The following is a 21,323-nucleotide window of genomic DNA, read 5'->3' as shown; positions in this document are numbered from 1 at the left end:
AAACATTAAAAGCTTCCCTTTTAATGTTGGGCTGCCTTTAGATGTCTTCTAAAAGTTTGGTAGTTATTTTTCTCCTTGACATCTGGTGGGAGGGCGTTCCACAGGGCGGGCTCCACTACCGAGAAGGCCCTCTGCCTGGTTCCCTGTAACTTGGCTTCTCGCAGCGAGGGAACCGCCAGAAGGCCCTCGGCGCTGGACCTCAGTGTCTGGGCAGACTAGGAAAGAGACATGCGACCCTCCGAAAGGTTCTTGAGTTGACACTCTGCACTCCAGTCACAGCTGCACTGAAACCTTGGATACCTGAACTGTTTTCTATGGAGCAGCAATCACTTCTCCACCAGGGAAGAAGGTGAAATCTGCATGTGTTGTTCTGTCCGCTTTTGTCTCCGGGCCCCAACCACCACTGTCATTTGGCCCTCAGAAGGATTTGCAGCCCTTAGGGCTGAAAAAAGAATGTGGTCCTTTGCATTCTGGGTGCTTGTCTGCCTAACGGGTAACTTCCTCTTATCTTCTGCAGCCCTCAAGAGGTCCTTTGATATGGAAGATGCTGAAGAGGTGCCGGCCTTCCCACCTTCCTCCCCATCCAGGTCGCCCCTTGGCCCAAGCCCACCTGGTGGCATCCACTCCACAGGCAACGGAGAAGGGAAAAGGTTGGGGCCCCCTATCCAGCCCACGTATCAAGCCCACATCAGCCTGAGCTCCAGCCCCAGCCCAGCCCACAGCCCCATTCTCAAGTCAAGAATCGGGAGCAGTCTCTCTTTCAACCGAGGCACCACCCACCCGCCTCGGGCCAATGGCACCAACCTCAACAGGGTCTCGTCCTTCCAAACACGGCTAAACCCCAATGGGCTCTCTTCATCCTTGGGGCCAGAAAGCGACAACGAGAGCCTCCACAGCTCTTCCTCCAGCTTGGAGTGCCCTGTGGCCTCTAAAGGCCCCCGGAGCAGCACCCAGCAATCCGAATCTCTGGGAATCGGGGCCTCCCACCTCCCTAGTCCCATCCTAAAGAAGTTCTCCTCTTACGGCAACGTCTTCCATGCTGAGGTGGGCCGACCCATCCGGCAGGTCTCCAAGGCCACCGCCAACCACAGCTCGTTGCCTTCGCTTGACCTGCACATTGCCGAAGACCAGGGACCAAGCCCGGCGCTCTGCTCCACGCCAAACATGGATCCTGCCATCCTTCGGAGCTCCGGAAAACACAACTGCATCTCCCCACTGCCGAAGAACAGCCTTCTGATAAGAAAGGAGTCGCCCGTTCCTCCATTGGAGGTAAGCCAGTTGGCAGCTGGGAGCCCTCCTGGTGTGGTCCCCAGGCAGACGACGAAGTTGCAGAAATTTCCCATCAGCCTGGATGGATTGATTGGGAAGACTCCGGAGAGTATCGTCCCAGCAGTGGTGACTGACTCTAGGTCCAGACCGTTATCTAAGGCACAGCTTCAGGTGAGTCTTGGCACCAGCCCCGGACTGTCCCACCAACCCCAAGAAGTAGCCGGGGAGGATAAAGCTGTCATCAAGGACAGTGTTTCCCTGCCGCCATCTTCTGGAACAGTTTCAGGGATAGGAGGCAGTGAAGGTTTGGCAGTAGCGCCTCAGGCTGCTTCCTTCCGGCTGGTGTCAGAGCCTCGCATAGCCCAGGTCACTTCTCAGCCCTCCTCTCTCGGGTACCAAGTGACGGTGCCTCCGCAAGGTATCTCAGTTGTACCCATCCTGAGAGAATGCAGCAGTGACCCGGCCGAGAGGATCGACTCAACTTTCTCCCAAGAGGCCTCCAAGCTTCAGACTCTGCCGTCGTCTTCTTGCACAAGGGAAGGTCTCCTTGTGGGAACAAACAGGCCTCTAGAGGTGTCCCTGGAGAAGAAGGATTTACAAGACATATTGAAGGAAGGTAAGTGAAGTCACTGCATACGTTTTGCCTGGATTAAAAAATAAATAAATCCCTAATGCTCTTCCTCTGGTAAAAACTGTTCAGGGATTTTGAGAGCCTTCAGTGGTTTCAGGAGAGCTTATTTGGTGCCTCCCAGTTGCGGTTTTAATTTCTGCAGTGGTATGTTGAGGTCGCTGTGGAATTAAAGGCCACCCTCATCCCATACTTTTCAAACCACTGTGATACCACTTTAAACTGCCATGGCTTCCCCCAAACAATTCTGAGAGCTGCAGTTTGTTAAAAGGTGCTGAGGGTTTTTAGGAGACTGCAGTTTCCCTCGCAGAGCTGCTATTCACAGAGCGGCTTAACAGTCAATTCCTCTTCCCAGGAAACTCTAGAAATTGTAGCTCTATGAGGAAAATAGGGGCCTAGCGAGCATCAGCACCCTTAACAAACTACAACTCTGGGGATACTTTAGGGCAGGCATGGCCAAACTTGGCCCTCCATATGTTTTGGGGACTACAACTCCCATCATCCCTGACCACTGATCCTGTTAGCTAGGGATGATGGGAGTTGTAGTCCCAAAACATCTGGAGGGCCAAGTTCGGCCGTGCCTGCTTTAGGGGAAGCCATGGCTCTTTAAAGTGGTAGCATAGTGGTTTAAATGCATGGTGTGAATGGGGCTGCAGCAGTGAGAGAAGATGAGGGACCAAAGCAAAAATTAGTGATGGTGGTGGCCCTGACTAGTGATGCCTGGTGCTGGCATCTCAGTGCTGACACCTGCTGTCTAGGTCCAGCTGTGTGGGGACAGGCTGCTGGTTGTTTGTGACAAAGGGGACGTGCTCTGTATGTGCCCCGGGGCACTTTACTTCCTTTTCTGTTTCCCCAAGTTCAGAAAGCTGAGCTATGTAGCTTAGCCTCACTCCAGAACCTGCCATTTATAGTGCACACAGAGAGATTCCTTTGCAGTTTCATCTTCTCACATCCTCCTTTGCCCCAGGCAATGAATTTTTAACCCAACATCGCATTTAATGTCTCTCTCTCCAAAACCTGCAGAAGAGGTATGAGCCCCACCCAAGGAAGGGAACAAAAAGTCACACGTTTTGAGGGGCGTCCGTTCCTCGCCCTCTGTTCTCGGCCCTGTCTATGGCATATGGGGTTGATTCCAAGCAACCATTGCTTCTGGAAAGAGACCATCAGCAGCGCTTGTCAGTCTCTACCTCCTTGCCCCAACCCCTCTGGCTGCAAAGTGTCTCACTTCCAGTGGTCTTGAGAGAGTGGGGGAGAGAGGGGCTGTTTCACCCAGGACCAGTGGCCTGGTGGTGTGATTTTGAAGGACATGAGCTCATCATGACAGCCCACAGCCATGCGTCCCACAAGAAATCAGACAGTGTTTTTTTTTGTTGTTTTTCCCCCCGCTTTAAATCTTAATTTATTAACCAGCTAATAACACTAACATGCTTTTAACTCAAACCAAGTGCTAAACAGTTTTTTTAACCGATAAATTCCAAATGTCTTAATAACCGTCTTCGCTGGCGTTGCATTTCTAAAGGGGGATTAAGCATCTAAATGTATCTTTTAATGTCTATAACATGATGGTTTAAACAAACAGCCACAAAATCACCAAAAACAAACAAACAAAGGAAGTTAAAGGGACGTTTAATGAGGTGTTGTTTTTTTAATATATATATTTATTCCAATTTTAAAAATTACAGAAAAAGAAAAAAGTAGAAAAAGAAAAACAAATCACATACATCTTATACAAAAAACAAACAATACAAAAGAAAAATACAAAAGACAAAAAATCACCATAAAAAGGTAACAAAAAATCAAATTAAACCTTTAAAACCGTTTTCCCATTTACTTATTTCCGTGACTTCCTCTCACCTCTCTGCTTTGTATTCTAGTTTGAATCGTATCTCCAGCAAATCCTTCTAACCTTCTTTTCATTTACTTATTTTAACATTCGAAAGTATTTAATTCTCCTCTATCTTTATTTTACACTTCATATTTACTTATTCCATTATACTCTGTCTGCCAATACGGTCTAATATTCTTCTCCAACCTTTTCTAACATTCTTTACAAGAAATCAGACAGTGTAGGCAGGTATGTTGGTTCAGTATTACACACAAAGAGACAGCAGTACATAGCACAATACCTAATTTATTAAGACTAGCATGACTGCAATCCTTATGCATATTTCCCTGGGCGTAATTGCCGCTGGAACTCAGCAGCGGCTGGTTCCTGTTGATGTTGATGGAAGGCCACCTTCTCTTCCGCTACCAGTTGAGACATAACCTCCATAGCCCTCGCCCCCATGGCTGTTCCCAAGCCGCCCACCTCCATACACACCAATCCCCAATAGCTCAGAGGTGGAGCATCTCCTTTGCCTGCCAAAGGACCCAGGTTCAATTCCCAGCATCTCCAGATAGGGATGGGAAAGAAGACTCAATAGTGAGCTAGTCTGGGCCCAATGGCCTGACTCAGTACAAGACAGCTGACCATGTTCCTATTTAAATCAGCCCTTTGTTCAGAACCCTGAAGACGTGGTTTCTTTTTAGGGGATGGGCTGTAACCCCATGGTGGAGCACATGTGTTGCTTGCAGAAAATCACCAGCCTATCTAGATAGTGACGGGAACAAAGGCTGCTGCCTGGAGAGCCACTGCCAGGCAATGCCAGCACTACTGAACTAAAAGGAACCAATGGCATGACTTGGTATATAATAATAATAATAATAATAATAATAATAATAATAATATTTATTTATACCCTGCCCTCCCCAGCCAGAGCCAGGCTCAGGGTGGCTAACACCAGTAAAATTACAATAAAAACATAATGGGGGGGGGGGACAATTTAAAATACAGGTTAAAAATACAATTTAAAATGCAGCCTCGTTTTAATAGTAGCCCATAGATCAAAACCATAAGGGGAGGGAAACATAAGAATTGGACTGAGTCCAAGCCAAAGGCCAGGCGGAACAGCTCTGTCTTGCAGGCCCTGCGGAAAGATGTCAAGTCCCGCAGGGCCCTAGTCTCTTGTGGCAGAGCGTTCCACCAAGTCGTATCCAGCTTCCAAAGTTCCTGCGAGGATGCCGAGTGCTGATGCGTTTCCTGTCCCGATCCCCTGTGATACACCAGCCTCTGTGGCCAGAGGCAGGGTTTCTCCAGCAGACAGACATGAAAGGGGTTCCCCCAAAGGGCAGGAAGTTTGGAAGCCACTGCTTTTAAGACGAGCCACCCAGCTGTTTCCCCTGCAGGAATGAGGGATGCAGCTGGACTATCAAGGTTGCTTGCAAGTCACTGAGGAGCCTCCGTTTCCAGAATGCCAGACTTTTCCCCAAACCCATTATTCATCTCAGGGCCGCTCTAGGCTTCCTCTCTTCAGAGGACATGATGTAGGGGGAATCTGTCAATTTCAGCTTCTCTCAGTTTCTCATGTTTCCAATCTTCACTTCTTCACATTTCTACATCACACACCCACACACACCATCATGAAAATTCATCAGCATCTTCATGTGAATTTCTCCTAACATACGCATTTTTGCTTCATGTGCACATTTCTGCAAGCTGTTTCCCCTCATGCAATGCTTTTCTTTGTATGTTAGGTCCGCCAATATATATGTGTTTTATGCACAGTTTACCCACATACAGTGGTACCTCGGGTTACATACGCTTCAGGTTACAGACTCCGCTAACCCAGAAATAGTGCTTCAGGTTAAGAACTTTGCTTCAGGATGAGAACAGAAATCGTTCTCCGGCGGCACGGCAGCAGCGGGAGGCCCCATTAGCTAAAGTGGTGCTTCAGGTTAAGAACAGTTTCAGGTTAAGAACGGACCTCCGGAAGGAATTAAGTACTTAACCTGAGGTACCACTGTATACGGATATTTTGGTAATGCATTACATGGCCACACGCCGCAGAAATGCATTGCAAGATTGCATGGAGAAGTGTGAATTTTGGAAGACAGCCTTGTTTTGCTTTGCATATTGTTTTTGGAAAGGGTGGGTTAGGGAGGTTCGCATTTAGATGCAGACTGAATGACTTTCTCCCCATCACTAGAGAGGACACTGGGTCACTTGGAGAGAAGGCCAGGCCTTGGGCCACTTTGCTGCCTGCTCTCCCTTCCCTCGGGGTCAGCCATAGTTTCTGCTCATAGCTTTTCGATGAGGCAGATCTCGGTCAGTGTCTGGATGGAAACTGGAGGAAGTTTACTTTCCAGAGCTTCCTCATATTTGAGGCATTAGGAGGACAAAGCGGTTCTCTGTTCCAGTTTCTTCTGTGTCATGTTGGCTGCACAGCTTCTTGTCTCTTGAGTTTTGGAATGTGCTGGGTCTCTCCCCTCACAGACTGCTCAGATAGGAACCGACCAAAAAAAATCAGCCTAGTCTGGTATCCTGTTTTCCCACAGTGGTCAGCACAATGCCTTGGGGAAGCCCAATAGTCAGTGGAGACTGTCCCTGGAGCTGGAGGTTCCATCTAACTGTTAGGCATGATCCAGAGCCCCAAGCAAAATTTCATTTCCATTTCCAAGCCTCCACTGTTTTTGGCAGCAGTGGAATTACCGTATTTTTTGCTCTATAGGACGCACCCGACCATAGGACGCACCTTGTTTTAGAGGGGGAGAACAAGGGGGGGGAATCTCCCCCTCTTTGCTCAGTGCCCCTTCAGCGAAGCAGCAGGAGAAACTGAGCCCCTTCCATTTCTCCTCCCGCTTGGCTGAAGGGGCGCTGCGCAGCTCTCCCTCTCTGTTGAAGCCAGGAGAGTCTTGCTCTCCTGGCTTCAGCAAAAGGAACCTGAAGCCTGCGAAGCGCAGCAGGAATCCGAAGGCTTCAGGTGGCTATCCCTGAAGCCTGGAGAGCGAGAGGGGTCAGTGCGCACCGACCCCTCTTGCTCTCCAGGCTTCAGCGAAAGCAACGCGAAGCCAAGGAGCGTGGAGGGAGCGCTCCCTCTGCGCTTTGGAGGCTTCATGTTGCTGTCGCTGAAGCCAAGGAGCCTGCATTCGCTCCATAGGATGCACACACATTTCCCCTTAATTTTTGGAGGGGAAAAAGTGCGTCCTATAAAGCGAAAAATACGGTAAATCAAATTAGCAGCAGACCCAGTGCCATGGTGGGTGGAACTCAGTACTCTGCTGAGGATGCAAAGTGCCCCTTCATCAGTCATCAGAATGATCGTTTGATGAGTAGAGAGGAGGCAATAGTTGGGGTTCCTTTGTGCATCCATCATGTGAGAGAGTGTGGGTGGACACACCCACTTTTGGCTACACCTATCATCATCAAGCAGCCAATGGGCGGATGACAAAGACTGAATGCTGCCCTCAGACCAAAAGAGATTAGCTGCCTGTCAGTGTGGACAATACTGAGCTAGAAACACCAGTGGTCAGACTCTGTATAAGGTAGCTCCCTAGGTTTCCTATGTGTCCTCCATGATTTTATCCAGCCCTCTTCTAGAGCTGTCTAATTAATGTGGTCATCACTACATCTTGTGGCCCAGAGTTCCATAAGTTATTTACTGAAAACGTTCTTCCTTTTGCCCACCCTGAGTCTCCTGCAAATCATTTGCATTAGATGGCCCTAAAATCTAGTTAGGGGAGGAGGGGAAATGTCACTCTGTCTCAGGCATAGGCAAACTCAGTCCTCCAGATGTTTTGGGACTACAATTCCCATCATCCCTGACCACTGATCCTGTTAGCTAGGGATCATGGAAGGCCAAGAACATCTGGAGGGCCAAGTTTGCCTGCACTATCTACTTCGTCCATGCCTGCATAATCAACTTCAGTAATGTGCCTTTTTACACCTTTATTTTTATAAACTTTTTTTTAAAAAGGCTCAAATACTTCGTCCTTTTACCACAAGGCAGGTGCTCAAATGCCTTACCTTAGATCATTTTGCTCGCCCTTTTCCAGTTCCCCAATATATCTATTTGAAGATGGAGTCAACCCTGAACTGCACATATGGGGTTGTGGCCAGTGCTGGTCCTACTCAGAGTAGCCCTATTGAAACAAATGGCTGTAGCTCATTTAAGTCAAATACCTTAAATGTGTTTACTCTGAGTAGAACAAAACTAGAATACAACCCACAGTGTTCCAAATGGGACTGCTCCATTCACACAACCTGGCTGGTAGGCGTTTGTCTGTCTCAAGGTCTGTGCCACCCTGCTTGCTCTGTTTGTCTCCCCCGCCCACCCACATTATCCCCTACAGCTTCCCCTTCCCCACACAGGTTGGTTAAACCCTTCTGGCCACCCAGTTTATTTATTTCTTACCCACAATACCTCAGTGGCAGAAGTTCCAGAGCATTGCATTTTGGGAAAACTGTGGCGTCCAAGGGGATGCGGGTGGCACTGTGGCTTAAACCACTGAGCCTAGGACTTGCCGATCAGGTTGGTGGTTCGAATCCCCACGACGGGGTGAGCTCCTGTTGCTCGGTCCCTGCTCCTGCCAACCTAGCAGTTCAAAAGCATGTCAAAGGGCAAGTAGATAAATAGGTACTGCTCAGGCGGGAAGGTAAACGGCGTTTCCGTGTGCTGCTCTGGTTCACCAGAAGTGGCTTAGTCATGCTGGCCACATGACCCAGAAGCTGTACGCCGGCTCCCTCAGCCAATAAAGCAAGATGAGCGCCGCAACCCCAGAGTCGGCCGCGACTGGACCTAATGGTCAGGGGTCCTTTTACCTTACGGTGGTGTCCAGGGTGGAAAGATCTTGGCAGGCCCCACCAAAAGGTGGATCTGAGGGAGCGTGTGACCAGCACAGCCACACCAGGGACACCGCAGCTATGACATCCAATGGAAGGCGAGAGGCAGGGGGCACAGGATTTTGGCGTCACACAAGGCATTGCTGAAATCTGAGACGCCAAGTTCTGCCACTGGCCCCACAACCACCACTGGCTGGACCTCCAAGTGCCCAAGCGTGACAAGCGGCGACGCCTGATCCGTGGGAAACAGTACAGTACACAAAGACACACACCTGAAAAACTAGAGTTTATCAGGGGTAATGGTGGGATGAGTCAGATCAAGCGCCGAGCTCTCTGCTTCAACCCGCCTTCAGCAACTTATCATCTGTCTTCATCCTCAAACGAGCTCTTTATCGTAACTGTTTGTTTGCCCAGATGAGGCAGGTTAGGACAAAAAAAACCCACTTGTTTCTTTTGCTGATCCTCAGGCTGGGCTGTTGTTTGGGACACAATGATTTTGTACCTCTGCCAGCTCTGATTGTGTGTGTTCTCTCTCCCTCTCTCTCCAATACACACAAACACCATTTTTCTTGATTCTCCTGGTTTCCTTGGCTTGGGGACAAGTTCTGAAGTCTTTTTTTACTCCACCCTGCAACTAGAGGAGGTGGCAGATGTCCAAATAGTATTTCTTAAGATGTTTTAACACCTACCTAAGCAACAGAAGGGAACAGCTGTGTACTCACTCAAGGTGAAGTTGGGCAGGGAGTGGGTGGAAATTTCATTCTTTATTGACAATGGGCTCCTCCAGACATGTTCCCAGTGTGCAGATGTGGGGAGGGACCCCCTTCCACCACCCCCCATGTACAATAAAACTTGCTATTAACAGAGCCTAGGACTTGCCGATCAGAAGGTCAGCGGTTCAAATCCCCGCGACGGGGTGAGCTCCCGTTGCTCGGTCCCTGCTCCTGCCAACCTAGCAGTTCGAAAGCACGTCAGAGTGCAAGTAGATAAATAGGTACCACTCCAGCGGGAAGGTAAATGGTGTTTCCGTGCGCTGCTCTGGTTCGCCAAAAGTGGCTTAGTCATGCTGGCCACATGACCCGGAAGCTGTAACCTGGCTCCCTCGGCCAATAAAGCGAAATGAGCACCGCAACCCCAGAGTCGTCCGCGACTGGACCTAATGGTCAGGGGTCCCTTTACCTTTACCTTCCTTGCAGACCCACATCTCCCCACTATCTATAGGCCCTTCCCACCCGTTCTAAATGAGAGTGGGCAGTTTCATGCAGACACGTGCGGTGGAGGCCCTTGGTCTATGTCCTGCAACATCACCAACCTGGTGCTCTCCAGAGGTTTTGGGCACCAGTTCTAAACTGCCCCAGCCAGTGACCTACCTGGAGATGCTGGAGATCTCTGAAAAGGAAAGGATTAACAAGATTTGATTAAATCAGGGATAGAGGACCTGTGTTCCAGATTTTGCTGGACTCCCAACTACAGATCAGGGAGAAATTCATTGGGTTCAAATTTTAATATCGATGTCCAGTGACAGAGAGCACTTGCTTTGCATGCAAAAGTCCCAGGTTCAGTCCCCAGCATCTCCAGGTAGAGCTGAGCCAGGTCCCTGCCTAAAATCCTGGAAAGTCACTGCCAGTGTGGGTAGACAGTACCAGGCTAAATGGACCTGTGGTCTGACTCAGTTTAAGGCAACATCCTCTCTTCCTTACCAATATACAATCCATTCGAAATTCGCACTTTGTATGTTGGAATGCAGTTCTCCAACCAAAGAATGTGTCCTATGGAAAACATAGCAACATGCATTCTAGTGGGGGGGGGGGGGAGTGCTTATAAAGATACAAAACTGCAAACAAAAATGTGTATATTTAGGAGATGTGTGCGTGGAAACGTATACAATTTTTTTGTGCTGGCTTTAAAAAAAAATGCAAATGTGTAAAGATAAAGGTAAAGGGATCCCTGACCATTAGGTCCAGTCGCGGCCGACTCTGGGGTTGCGGCGCTCATCTCGCTTTATTGGCCGAGGGAGCAGGCGTACAGCTTCCGGGTCATGTGGCCAGCATGACTAAGCCACTTCTGGTGAACCAGAGCAGTGCACGGAAATGCCGTTTACCTTCCCGCTAGAGCGGTACCTATTTATCTACTTGCACTTTGCCGTGCTTTTGAACTGCTAGGTTGGCAGGAGCAGGGACAGAACAACAGGAGCTCACCCCATTGCAGGGATTCGAACCGCCGACCTTCTGATTGGCAAGTCCTAGGTTCTGTGGTTTAACCCACAGCGCCACCCGCGTCCCTCGCACTGAAACAGAGTGAGCCATAATTAAGATGGGAGAAGTTAGGAAGTGAGAGAGAGTTTGCAGTTGCAGCCAATGGTGAGGGATGGCAGGAGATGTCCACCAACATGTGGAGGGCCACAGATTTCCCGGACCGCTGACTAAACCTTGGATGTGGAGGAAAAGCAGGAGCCCGTAAACACAATCCAGGGAATGCGAGGCAAGGAGCTCTCAGCTTCCTTGTGTCTCTGAGGAAGACAGACAGCGAGAAAGAATGTCTCAGCAAAGCATCCCCATAAGCCTATTATGGCCTTCTGTGGGGAGCGCTCTGATTAAGCCTGCATCAGTGATTAAATCTTTGTTAATTGAGCACAGCCCTGGGATTACTCCTTGGCTGCTTGGGAAACAAACCATCTCCAATTACTCCCTGTCTGCAGGGGACCATTAACCTGCGACGTCCTCTCTTAATAAGTTGCCTTTTAATGTGGGCACACTGGCACGGCCCAGCTGTTTTTGCTTCATTGTGGTTATGCTTTTAATAACCCGCCTCTTAACTGGGCTTCCCTTTCCAGGCAGGAGCTGGCAGGCAGGCAGGCGGAAGAAGAGTGGAACCACAGCCCTGTGTTTGCTGATTCCCCCACCGCACCCCTCCTACCATTTGTTTAACTAAAGCTTGGAGTCAGATATCTTCCCTGAGGATTGTAGAGTTCGAAAGGGACCACAAGGGCCTTCTAGTACAACCCCCTGCAATGCAAGAAGGTTTTGCCCAACGTGGGGCCTGAACCCGCAGCCCTGAGATAGAGTCTCATGCTCTTCCTAGAGCTGAGCACAACCCAAGAAATGCCAAGTTCCTAGCATCTAAATATTTGTTTAAAATATGCCACCATTCCACTTTAAAGTTTACAAAGCAGGGTGAGGGCTGGACTGTGAGGGTGATTGGGATGCTGCCCCACCAACCTCAGTCTGCCCTCAGCCAGACCCCACCTGCTTGCCTTCTTACAAATATCCAGCCCAGGGAATGGTGGTACTCCCTGCCGTCCTCCTCCTCCTCCTTACTCTCCGTGTTGCCCCTTGTAGAGCTCGGCAGGGAGGAGGAAGGTGCGGACAAAGTTAGAATTAGTTGGCTTCGCCTGTCGCTGACTCTGGCGCCACCTACTGTTGGGCTCCCTGCCTGCCACCCTACCAGTCCCTGTGGGCACCTCTGGACATTACTGCTTGGGATTATCCAGGACAACTAGGTGTTTCATAATTGACCAGGCACCTCAGGCCTCCTGGGAAGGTTATCCTGGCCAAAATGCATACTTGGTTGTTGGGGGAAACCCATAGAGCTCCAAACGACCTCAATCCCACTAATAGTGAACTCAAGTGGTTGAGTGCCAACAGAAATGCAGCCAAAGCAAGGTTACCAAGGAACAAGAGGAGGGGTCTTTATGCTTGGGGCAATTATGAGGTTTGCAGAATTCTTCCTATTTTTTCAAGGGTACTAAGGGAACAGGCAAAGCAGATGCTCTTATCACGGAACTACCACCCTTCTCTGTTGCGGAAGAATCCCTGTGTGTGTCAAACTCTGCCAACCCTACAGATTCGACAGGTGCCACGCCCCCTTCAGGTGCTGGTGATACTTCCTGTCAATCACAGTTTGGCAAGAACCAAAAGCTTTGATGCTGTAATCAGCACCTTTGCTGCAAGGGAGGAGGCAGTGTCACAGGTGCTTGATAAATCGGGAAATGCTGCCCAGCACCAACACTTGTTCCGCTTGCACGCTGTGGGATTTCACATAGATATGAATCATCTTTCCTGGGAACAAGAGGCCATGAGTATGCCTCAGCAAATTCCTGGGAATGATAATGGAAAGGAGCATGACTCATGTGTTCATACGCAGATTTATATTCTTGACAGGCTGGTGGATTTTACCCTCAGCTTGTGGAAGCTCCTAGGCAGATCCTTTCAACCCTGCATCTGTCCCTAAACACCTGCACTAACCCTTCAGAATGCCAGCAAGCCTGTTAACTCACCTGCAGAATCCAAATGCCTCTGGCTCAGATAATTGGCTTTGTCAATATTATCAAATGTGGGAATGTTATTGTCCATTGGATTACAATACTCTTTAAAAAAAAGTTTTATTGTAAGTTGCTGTATGCATGTCACAGACTTACCTTTTATTTGTAGGCCAGCTTGACTTTTTGTTTTTGTTTTGCTCCTTCATTCATTACTCTTGGGCTATGTAAACACCATACGTTTAAAGCATATTCTCCCCACTGGGAACTGTAGTTCACCCTTCATGGAGCTGCGATCCCCAGTGCACTTAACAAACTATAATTCCCAGGATTATTTGCTGGGATGTGGGAGATTACTTTAAATGCGTGGTGTGCACACTGTCACAGGGAGGGAATAACATTCTCTTGAGAACTGGAGTCCATCAACATCTGGGCACCCAAGGGTGAAAAACACAGTTCTAAGGTGCACACAGCATCCAGCGCAGCTTGCCTGAGTACATCCATCATCTTAAATGTGTGGTGTGTCTGTGTTGTTGTTTTTTTTATTTTTATTACTTAATGAATGACATACACAAACAGCCCCAGCCTGGAGCTTCAGACAGAGGATGTACCTAATGCCAAGGGAGTTACCCAGGAGGAAACAGTCAGAGCCGCTATAGCTTTCCAAGTCTGCTCCAAAGACACCCGTAGGGCCTGGGGCCAGGCAGTCTCCCTTTAAGAGGAACAACCAGTCATGGTCTCAGAGATTCCTAGCAACCGTGTTGCATCACACCTGCGTTGTGATTCACCTCCGCAGCCTCCTCTTGGCAGAGTTGATTTAGTAGCAGACGCAAGGAAGGAACAGGGTTTCCCAAGGGTGTCTGAGGAATGAAGGACATGGTCCTGCTGGAGCTGTGTGGGGAAGATGGCATGAAGGAAGGTAGGAAGCTGGGTCTTCAGCAGGGAGCGGAAAGGGCCAGGTGATGTCTCAGGTCGATGCCAGTCCTCCAGGCTCCAGTCATCTATGGTTGCCACCCCTTCCATTTTTATCCTCATGACAACCATGTCAGGTAGGCTAGGCCATGGGTAGGCAAACTAAGGCCCAGGGGCCAGATCCGGCCCAATTGCCTTCTAAATCTGGCCTGCGGACAGTCCGGGAATCAGCGTCTTTTTACAATGCTTTTATTTAAAATGCATCTCTGGGTTATTTATGGGGCCTGCCTGGTGTTTTTACATGAGTAGAATGTGTGCTTTTATTTAAAATGCATCTCTGGGTTATTTGTGGGGCATAGGAATTTGTTCATTTCCCCCCCAAAAATATAGTCTGGCTCCCCACAAGGTCTGAGGGACAGTGGACCGGCCCCCTGCTGAAAAAGTTTGCTGACCCCTGGGCTAGGCTATGCCGAGACAGTGAGTGGGCTGAGGTCACCCAGCGGGCTTTGTGGAAGAGAGGATTTAAAACAGGGCCCCTCTCCCAACCACCCATCCTTCCTTCTAGCAGTTTGCTCTAAGCCAGGGATTGGGGAACCTGCAGCTCTCCAGAAACTGATGGGCTCCATCAGCCCCCAACCATCCTGGCCAGTGGTCAGGGGGTGACGGGAGCCCAGCAACATCTGAAGGGCCACAGATTAGCCACCCCTGCTGTCACCATAATGGTTAGAGCAGTGTTTCCCAAACTTGGGTCTCCAGCTGTTTCTGAACTACAGTTCCCATCGTCACTGACCACTGGTCCTGCTAGCTAGGGATGGTGGTAGTCTGAAAACAGCTGGAGACCCTGGTTTGGGAAACACTGGGTTATAGTATTAGACCAGGAGCTGGGAGAGCATCGGGTCCCTGGCTCGCCACTTTAAGGCCAGTGGTGTGGATAGTGGGTGTTTTCTTTGTCTAGTTGGCCAAGTCTGCCTTCCTAAATGTCAGCCGTTGCCTTGACTTCATTCATGGGCTAAAGGCACTGAGAAGTGGGAGCAGGCTGTTTTGTCATTTAAAAAAATCAAAAATTGAGGAGAGTGCTTGCACATTTTGCCTCATCTGTCAGGTTCTATTTATTTATTTTTATTCATTTTCCTTTTTCATTCATTACATACATCTCATATCCATAACATTTTCTATACATTCCTCCCTCCCTCCCCTTCTGGGCTTCCCCCAACTTCCATTTCTGGTTTGTTTCTCCTTTCACCCACTCGGCTGCTTCCTAAAAGAAAATAATACTAATAACAACATCAAACCTTAAAACTGTAAAACTTAAAACATAAAAATAAAATACACCATCCTATTTCTCTATCTTCCACACATTTTCTAATGATAATGATGCGAATGGTTATTTAAATCCCGCCATCCTGCCATTATTATTATTAGGTTCTAATAACGTTAACAGCTTAACTCTTAAAAATATATTAAAGCTGGGAATCTGAAGATTATGGTTTACTCAGACTGCCCCCCCCCCACTTGCTGCCTCCCGTAGATGCCCATGGTATTGGGTCAAAGACAGAGGTCAGCAACCTTTTTCAGCCATGAGCCAGTCCACCATCCCTCAGACTATGTGGGGGGGCCGAACTGTATTTTGGGGGAAAAAATAATGAATGAATTCCTGTGCGCCCAGGAATAATGAATGAATTCCTGTGCTGATTCCCAGACTGTCCATGGGCCGGATTGAGAAGGCGATTGGGTTGCATCCAGCCCCTGGGCCTTAGTTTGCCTACCCCTGGTCTAAGAGCATAAGAAGTTTCTTGCAGGATCAGGCTTCAACGTCCTGTGACTAATGAGATGCATACAGGAAGCTCCCAGGCAGGACTTGAGGGAAGCAGAACTCTCCCCTCCTTTGGTTTCCAGCAACTGGCATTCAGAGGCTTGCTGCCTCCAGCAGTGGAGGTAGAACATTTAGCCCCCAGGGCTAGGAGCCACTGATGAATGTGTCCAATCCTCTTTTAAAGCCACCCAAGTTAGTGGCCATCACTGCCTCTTGTGGGAGCAAATTCCATATGTGGGAAGAAGCCTTTCGCCAAATCTTCCAAAATTCAGCTTCATTGGATAACCCCGAGTTCCAGGACCATGAGCAAGGGAGAAAGAAACTTTGCTCAGTCCACAATGTCCACATGATGCATAATTTTGCCCTCCTAAGCATTTGCCCACCAACTTTGGCAAACCAGTAGGGCTCCCACTTGGTGCAATAAGAGCCTGCTGGGTCAACCCAGTAGCCCATCAAGTCCAGCATCCTGCTCTTGACATGTCCTATGAGAAGACCACAAGAAGGGCTTGGCAGCGGTCTGCCCACTTGTGACTCCTGATCAATGGCATTTAGAGGCATCCTGGTTCTGACAGTGGAGGTGGAATGTGGCTATTGTGGCTAGCGGCCATGAATAGCCTTCTCCTCCTTGAGGACCTCCTTGGAGTGCCCCCTTCCCCCCTATGTTCTCTCTGTTCTCGCGTTCTCCTAGCAAGATACAGCTCAGCACTCGCAATAGGAAAAAGAAACCGCAAGGCAGGAAGCTCCTTGTGACTTGCGCCCTGCCCACGGAAAGGGGGGGGGGGGAATAGCCTGGGTGTATTTCCCTCTTGGGACGACTCTTGGCTTCCACTGAGGGGCCAGCTCTACAGATTGCCACAAGAGGTGCCTGCCAGAGTCACTCTCGCAGCTTCTGCCTCCGGAGGAAGTAGGAGCAGGATTAGTCTCATTTACACAGCACCATCGACTTTGTGGCGCTACAAAGGACAGGTACGGCAGGTCCCTGCCCCAAGGAGCCTTCAGTCTGAAAATGACAAAGCGTGGTAGGGGGAATGCAGGCAGGTGTGGATAGGGAATAATAGGTGATTTGCTTCAGTTATGCACACTTTTGGCTTAATTGCAAGAGGGTGTAGGGCTGGGGGCGGGGCTTAGTTCCAGAGATCAAATGTGGCCCTCCAAACCTCTCTATGTGGCCCTCGGGACTCCCCACCACACATACACAGTCACAAATCCTCTCTCCAGACCATTCTCCTCGCTGGCCCTGCTTTGCCCCTTCCCTTTAATATTTCTGTCTGCTGGATCCTTGAACTCTGACAGTACTTTTTCCCCCTCTGGAATTGTCATCCTCTTTGTCTCCTTGCAGAGAATCTTTATAGCATCTTCATCAAATTGTTCCCATCCAGTGTTTTCAGTGTTCTCCTCCCATCTCATTTCAGGGCTGATTATTAGTAGTAATAATAATAGTTTTATTATTTATATGCCACCCATCTAACTGTGTTGCTCCAGCCCCTTCTGGGCAGCTCCCAACAAAATATTCAACACACACAAGGGATTCATTGTTTTGAAATAATAAAATGCAGTTGCAGAACCAGCTTATTCAACATGCACAATTGCAGATTTTCTGCGATCATGTTTTCATAATTTATTTATTTTTTAAAAAAAAAACGGCACACAGTGGATAAGATGCATTTGATTTTTTTAAAAAAACCCACATGCACAAGAGAGCCACAAAGCACATTGCAATGTGAACCTTGGCACCTCCCGCATAATGCTTGTGGGCAGACCTCCCCCACCCCTTTCTTCACCTAAAAGTGGGCCAAGGCAACGAGAACAACATAATGATCATCTGGGCTGATTCTTTTCCTTTCCCTTTTCTTCAAAATGCAAACGAGGAGACAGCCTGGCTTGCACCAATTATATGCCCACACAAATGGGCAGACATCCTGCAAGGGCTTGTTCTCCTTGAATGAGAGCGGGGATCCCAGGAAAGGGGAGGGAGGGGGGAGCAGGAAGGATGATTACCATTCTGGTCATGTGTTCCAGGCAGCCTGGCTCCCGCTCTTGTTTGATCCCAATAGGGGAGCTGACAGAGGGGAGGGGACTCCTTCTCTGGCTCTGACAAGCATGAGGATGATTGGGAGCTGAAGGCAAAGGAGGAGGAAAAAGAGGTGCGGATCCTGGGCGCTCTGCTTATGGAATTGGGGAGCAGAGGGGGGACCCTTCGCTGGAGTCCCTGCAGCCTTCTTCTGGGCTGATAAGAGAGGAGGTAGGAAGCTGGGCAATGGATGTGCTTTTGGAGGGGCCTCTGTGAAGGAAGGTGGGGGGCTGGGACCTGGCAGACAAAGAACTCGAGGCGCTTGAGGACAAATGCCTGCTTCTCCTTTGTCTCCCAAGGTCCCTGCTTTTTCGGTGGCAGCTTGGCGCTCCAGGAGGCAAGATGGGTCTCCTCCCAGGAACCATCCAGGGGGGTGGGTGTGTCTGCAGTCGCATGGTCATCGTGGGACCTGTGAAGCCCTTGTGAGCATCTCAATGCGGTCCTCGCCAGCATCCTTGGGGACCAGAAAGCAGGGATGCAGCATGTGCCGTGATGCTCAGGCCCACCTAGAAGGGGTTTTTGGGTGGTATTCTGGTTCCAGGGTGCAGGCGCCCTGACAGAGGCCATCGCACATCCCTGGACATCCTTTCCCCTTCAGTGATCACGGTTTAAACTGCAGAGCAACTCGCTACCCCCATCTGTATGTTGCAGGCAGTGCAAGGGCTGGGTGGGTGTGTAGCTCTTCTGGAAAAGCCAGTCCTCTCTTTCAGCTGTGGTGTTTTTCTCCATCTCTCTCTCCTGCTGGGCAGTCACAGGTCTTCAGTTCTCTCTCTCTCTCTCTCTCTCTCTCTCTCTCACAGACACACACACACACACACACACACACATCATTTAAAAAAATCGTGGGCCAGTTTTTTGCTGTTTCTGTTTGTCCTTGCTAGTGTGCACAGCGAGGTGGCAGGGTGCTCTTCTCCTTGAGCAGTTGGAGAACAAAAGCTTAGAGAGAGTCACTTGCTGCAAACCACACAGCGAGTTGGTGGCTGAGGAGGTGGCCTTGGAACCCTGTCGCTTTCAGATCCGAATCTTGAGATGCGACCTTCTGCAACGTTACAGCCACATGCAAAATGTATGTGTCGGGGGAAGGTTTCTAAGTGTAGGATTCTGTATCAGCACCATACATTGAAAGCACACCCCCCCAAAAAAGAATCTTGGGAATTGTAGCTTACCTCCTCACAAAGCTATTGTTCCCAGCACCGCTACCAATCTACAATTCCCAGGTTTCTTTGGTGTTGGCAGGGATGTTCTGTAAATGTGCTTTAAACGTATGGTGTTTATGCAGCCCCAGTTTCTTTATAGAGGGATTTTTAATTTTAGAATGGAATGCTCCCCAGTTCAAAGAAAATAACGTCGGAGGAGGGGCACAGGTTCCCCATCCCTACCCTACCTTCAAATATTTTGTCCCCTCCTTGCTTAAAGTGGTTTAACATTTTGGTTCTTTCCCACACATTCAGTGCACACTTAACAGCTGTGATACCACTTTAAACAGCCATGGCTTCCCCCAAAGAATTCTGGGAGCTGTAGTTTGTTCAAGTTTGCTGGAAGCTGTTAGGAGACCTTTAGTCCTCTCACAGAGCTACAATTCTCAAGGAAGAGTTGATTGTTAAACTACTCTGCCAACTGTAGCTCTGGGAAGGGAAGGCTAGAGAGTTAACTGTCGGCACTCTTAAGAAACTACAGCTCCCAGAATTCTTTGGGGGAAGCCATGATGGTTTAAAATGGCACCATAGTGGTATTAAATGTGATGATGGCTCCTGCTTGCCTGGATAGGGGGGTGCAAGTGTGCATGGAATCTGCTAGCCTACTGCACAAAGGTAAGATTGGCATTTGTTGCTCCGCCCACTTTTGCACCTGGCCCCACCCGTGACTGGCATGTGGCCCTAAGATAGTTGCATAGAGAAGAATGTGGCCCTTGGGATGGAAAAAAAATGTTCCCCACTCCTGGCCTAGACCCTATCCTGTGCTAGGTAGCTAACACATTCAGTTGATTGATAGTTGAGGACAACAGCAATCCTGCATTGGCTGGCTGCCTCTGGCTACAAAAACTGGGGGTTTCCTTTGGCTTTCAAGCCACAAACCATACGTCCGGTAGGCTCCATAGGCTTGGTGATGTTACACGTGTAAATCATATTTAGGAATAGTTAGCCAAAGGGATGCTGTGAGAATAAGGCTTGCCTCCCCGTGACAGTTTATTCTGTTTCCCTGGCATTTCTTAAGCTTAAATTGTGCATTACATTTGAGCTTTTGCACAAAGTGAAAGCCACTTGCGGAAATCTAGCAGAAAATCTTGTGGAAGTTTAGTGCTCATTTCCTTGTTAATTGCTTCCAGGGGAAATCCATTTGCAACCCCTTTAACCCAGAAAATTTCAGGTATGAAGTGACGAAATTGGGGCGGTGGGCCGGCATGCAGTTATTTCCTGCTGTATTCATGGGAGAAGAGCCGCAGACATGTGTGGAAAAGATGGGGAGTAGCAATGTTGTCCAGCGACGTTTGTTGTTGTGCCACACCACGCACACTTGGCGTGAATGAAATTGAGTGTGTCCTGGCAGTTTATTGGTCAGACAGTAGCAGGTGCTGCAGTGTGAAAGGATGGTTGGAAAACAGGACAGAAGTGCTTGCATTATAAGCAAGAAAACTAAATAAATATTCCCCATGTCTGAGTGTACCCTGAGTCTCGGGCAAAGGAGTCTCTTCTCCTTCAGTTAGGAATTCCTGAGGCAGTTGATGTTCTTGGTCCTCCCGTAGCAGAGAATTCCAGTGTTGCCAGGGCAATTCTTGGACCAGCCCAAGTACCTTCAGCTCCCACTCCATCCTTCCTGGCAAGAGCTGGACCCCCTCTTTAGAGCACAGGTGAGTACACTGAGCCTGGGCAGGTGACACAGCTCAGACGTCAAGAGTGCCAGATTAGCAGCTAGGGTAGCTGTTTTGGCCCTTACAATTGGCAGCATCGTGGGTGAGCCACAAGCCAGGAAGTTCTACTAAGCTGCCCTTATGGAATGGCAGCCAAGACGAAGGCAGGCCTCATTTCCTTACCAGAAGGAAACAGGTGGTGGCATCTGAGGCAGTGGGCAGGTGCACAGTTCTGGACAACTCTTCCAAATCTGTCGTTTGGAACTTAGGAAGCTGTCTTATACTGAATCTAGTGGTCCACCTAGCTTAATATTGTCTACACTGACTGGCAGCAGCATTCCTGGGTTTCAGGCAGGAGTCTCTTCCAGCCCTGCCTGGAGATGCCTGGGAGTGAACCTAGGACCTTCTGCATGCAAAACAGATGTTTTTCCACTTAGCTATGGCCTTTTCCATTCAAGGAATTTTGCTGTAGTCAGGGCAGAAATCTCCTAGATTTTGTTGTTTGTGCACAGCTTGTAATTGCATTTTCATATGTTATAGAGAAGGGGTGATGAACCTGTGGTCCTCCAGATGTCACTGGACTACAACAACCCCAGTCAGCATGATGGGAGTTGTAGTTCCAGAACCAATGACAGAGCCATGGGTTTCCCCACCCTGTTTTCAGAGCCTTGCGAGCTTGCCAAGGCAGTGTGACCTGAATGGTGGAATAAAAATGTAAGTGAATATATAAAGTGGGGGAGGGCCCTTACATATCTGAGGGGTGCTGACATCAGCTAACTGCATAGGGCATGAGGAGGATTCCATGCATGTTCATTCATTCATTCATTCTATTTGTTGTTGAAAAAGAGGACAAAGGAGGACCATGA

At 49.0% G+C, this 21,323-nt stretch overlaps 1 protein-coding gene across 1 annotated transcript in view; it reads left to right on the top strand.

Annotated features, from left to right (window-relative positions):
- Positions 1–21,323, top strand: part of SEPTIN12 (septin 12) — a 72,530-nt gene that overhangs the window by 14,793 nt on the left and 36,414 nt on the right. The window contains exon 3 of the mRNA XM_080981957.1: positions 518–1,885. Within this exon, the coding sequence (XP_080838083.1) occupies positions 518–1,885 (1,368 nt within the window). The remainder of the gene's footprint in view (positions 1–517; positions 1,886–21,323) is intronic.

The sequence above is a fragment of the Podarcis pityusensis genome, assembly GCF_964106645.2.
Source record: "Podarcis pityusensis genome assembly, chromosome: 14".
Classification (NCBI taxonomy): Eukaryota; Metazoa; Chordata; class Lepidosauria; order Squamata; family Lacertidae; genus Podarcis; species Podarcis pityusensis.
Note: the sequence above shows the minus strand (reverse complement) of the source record. Positions and strands in the feature narration are given on the sequence as shown.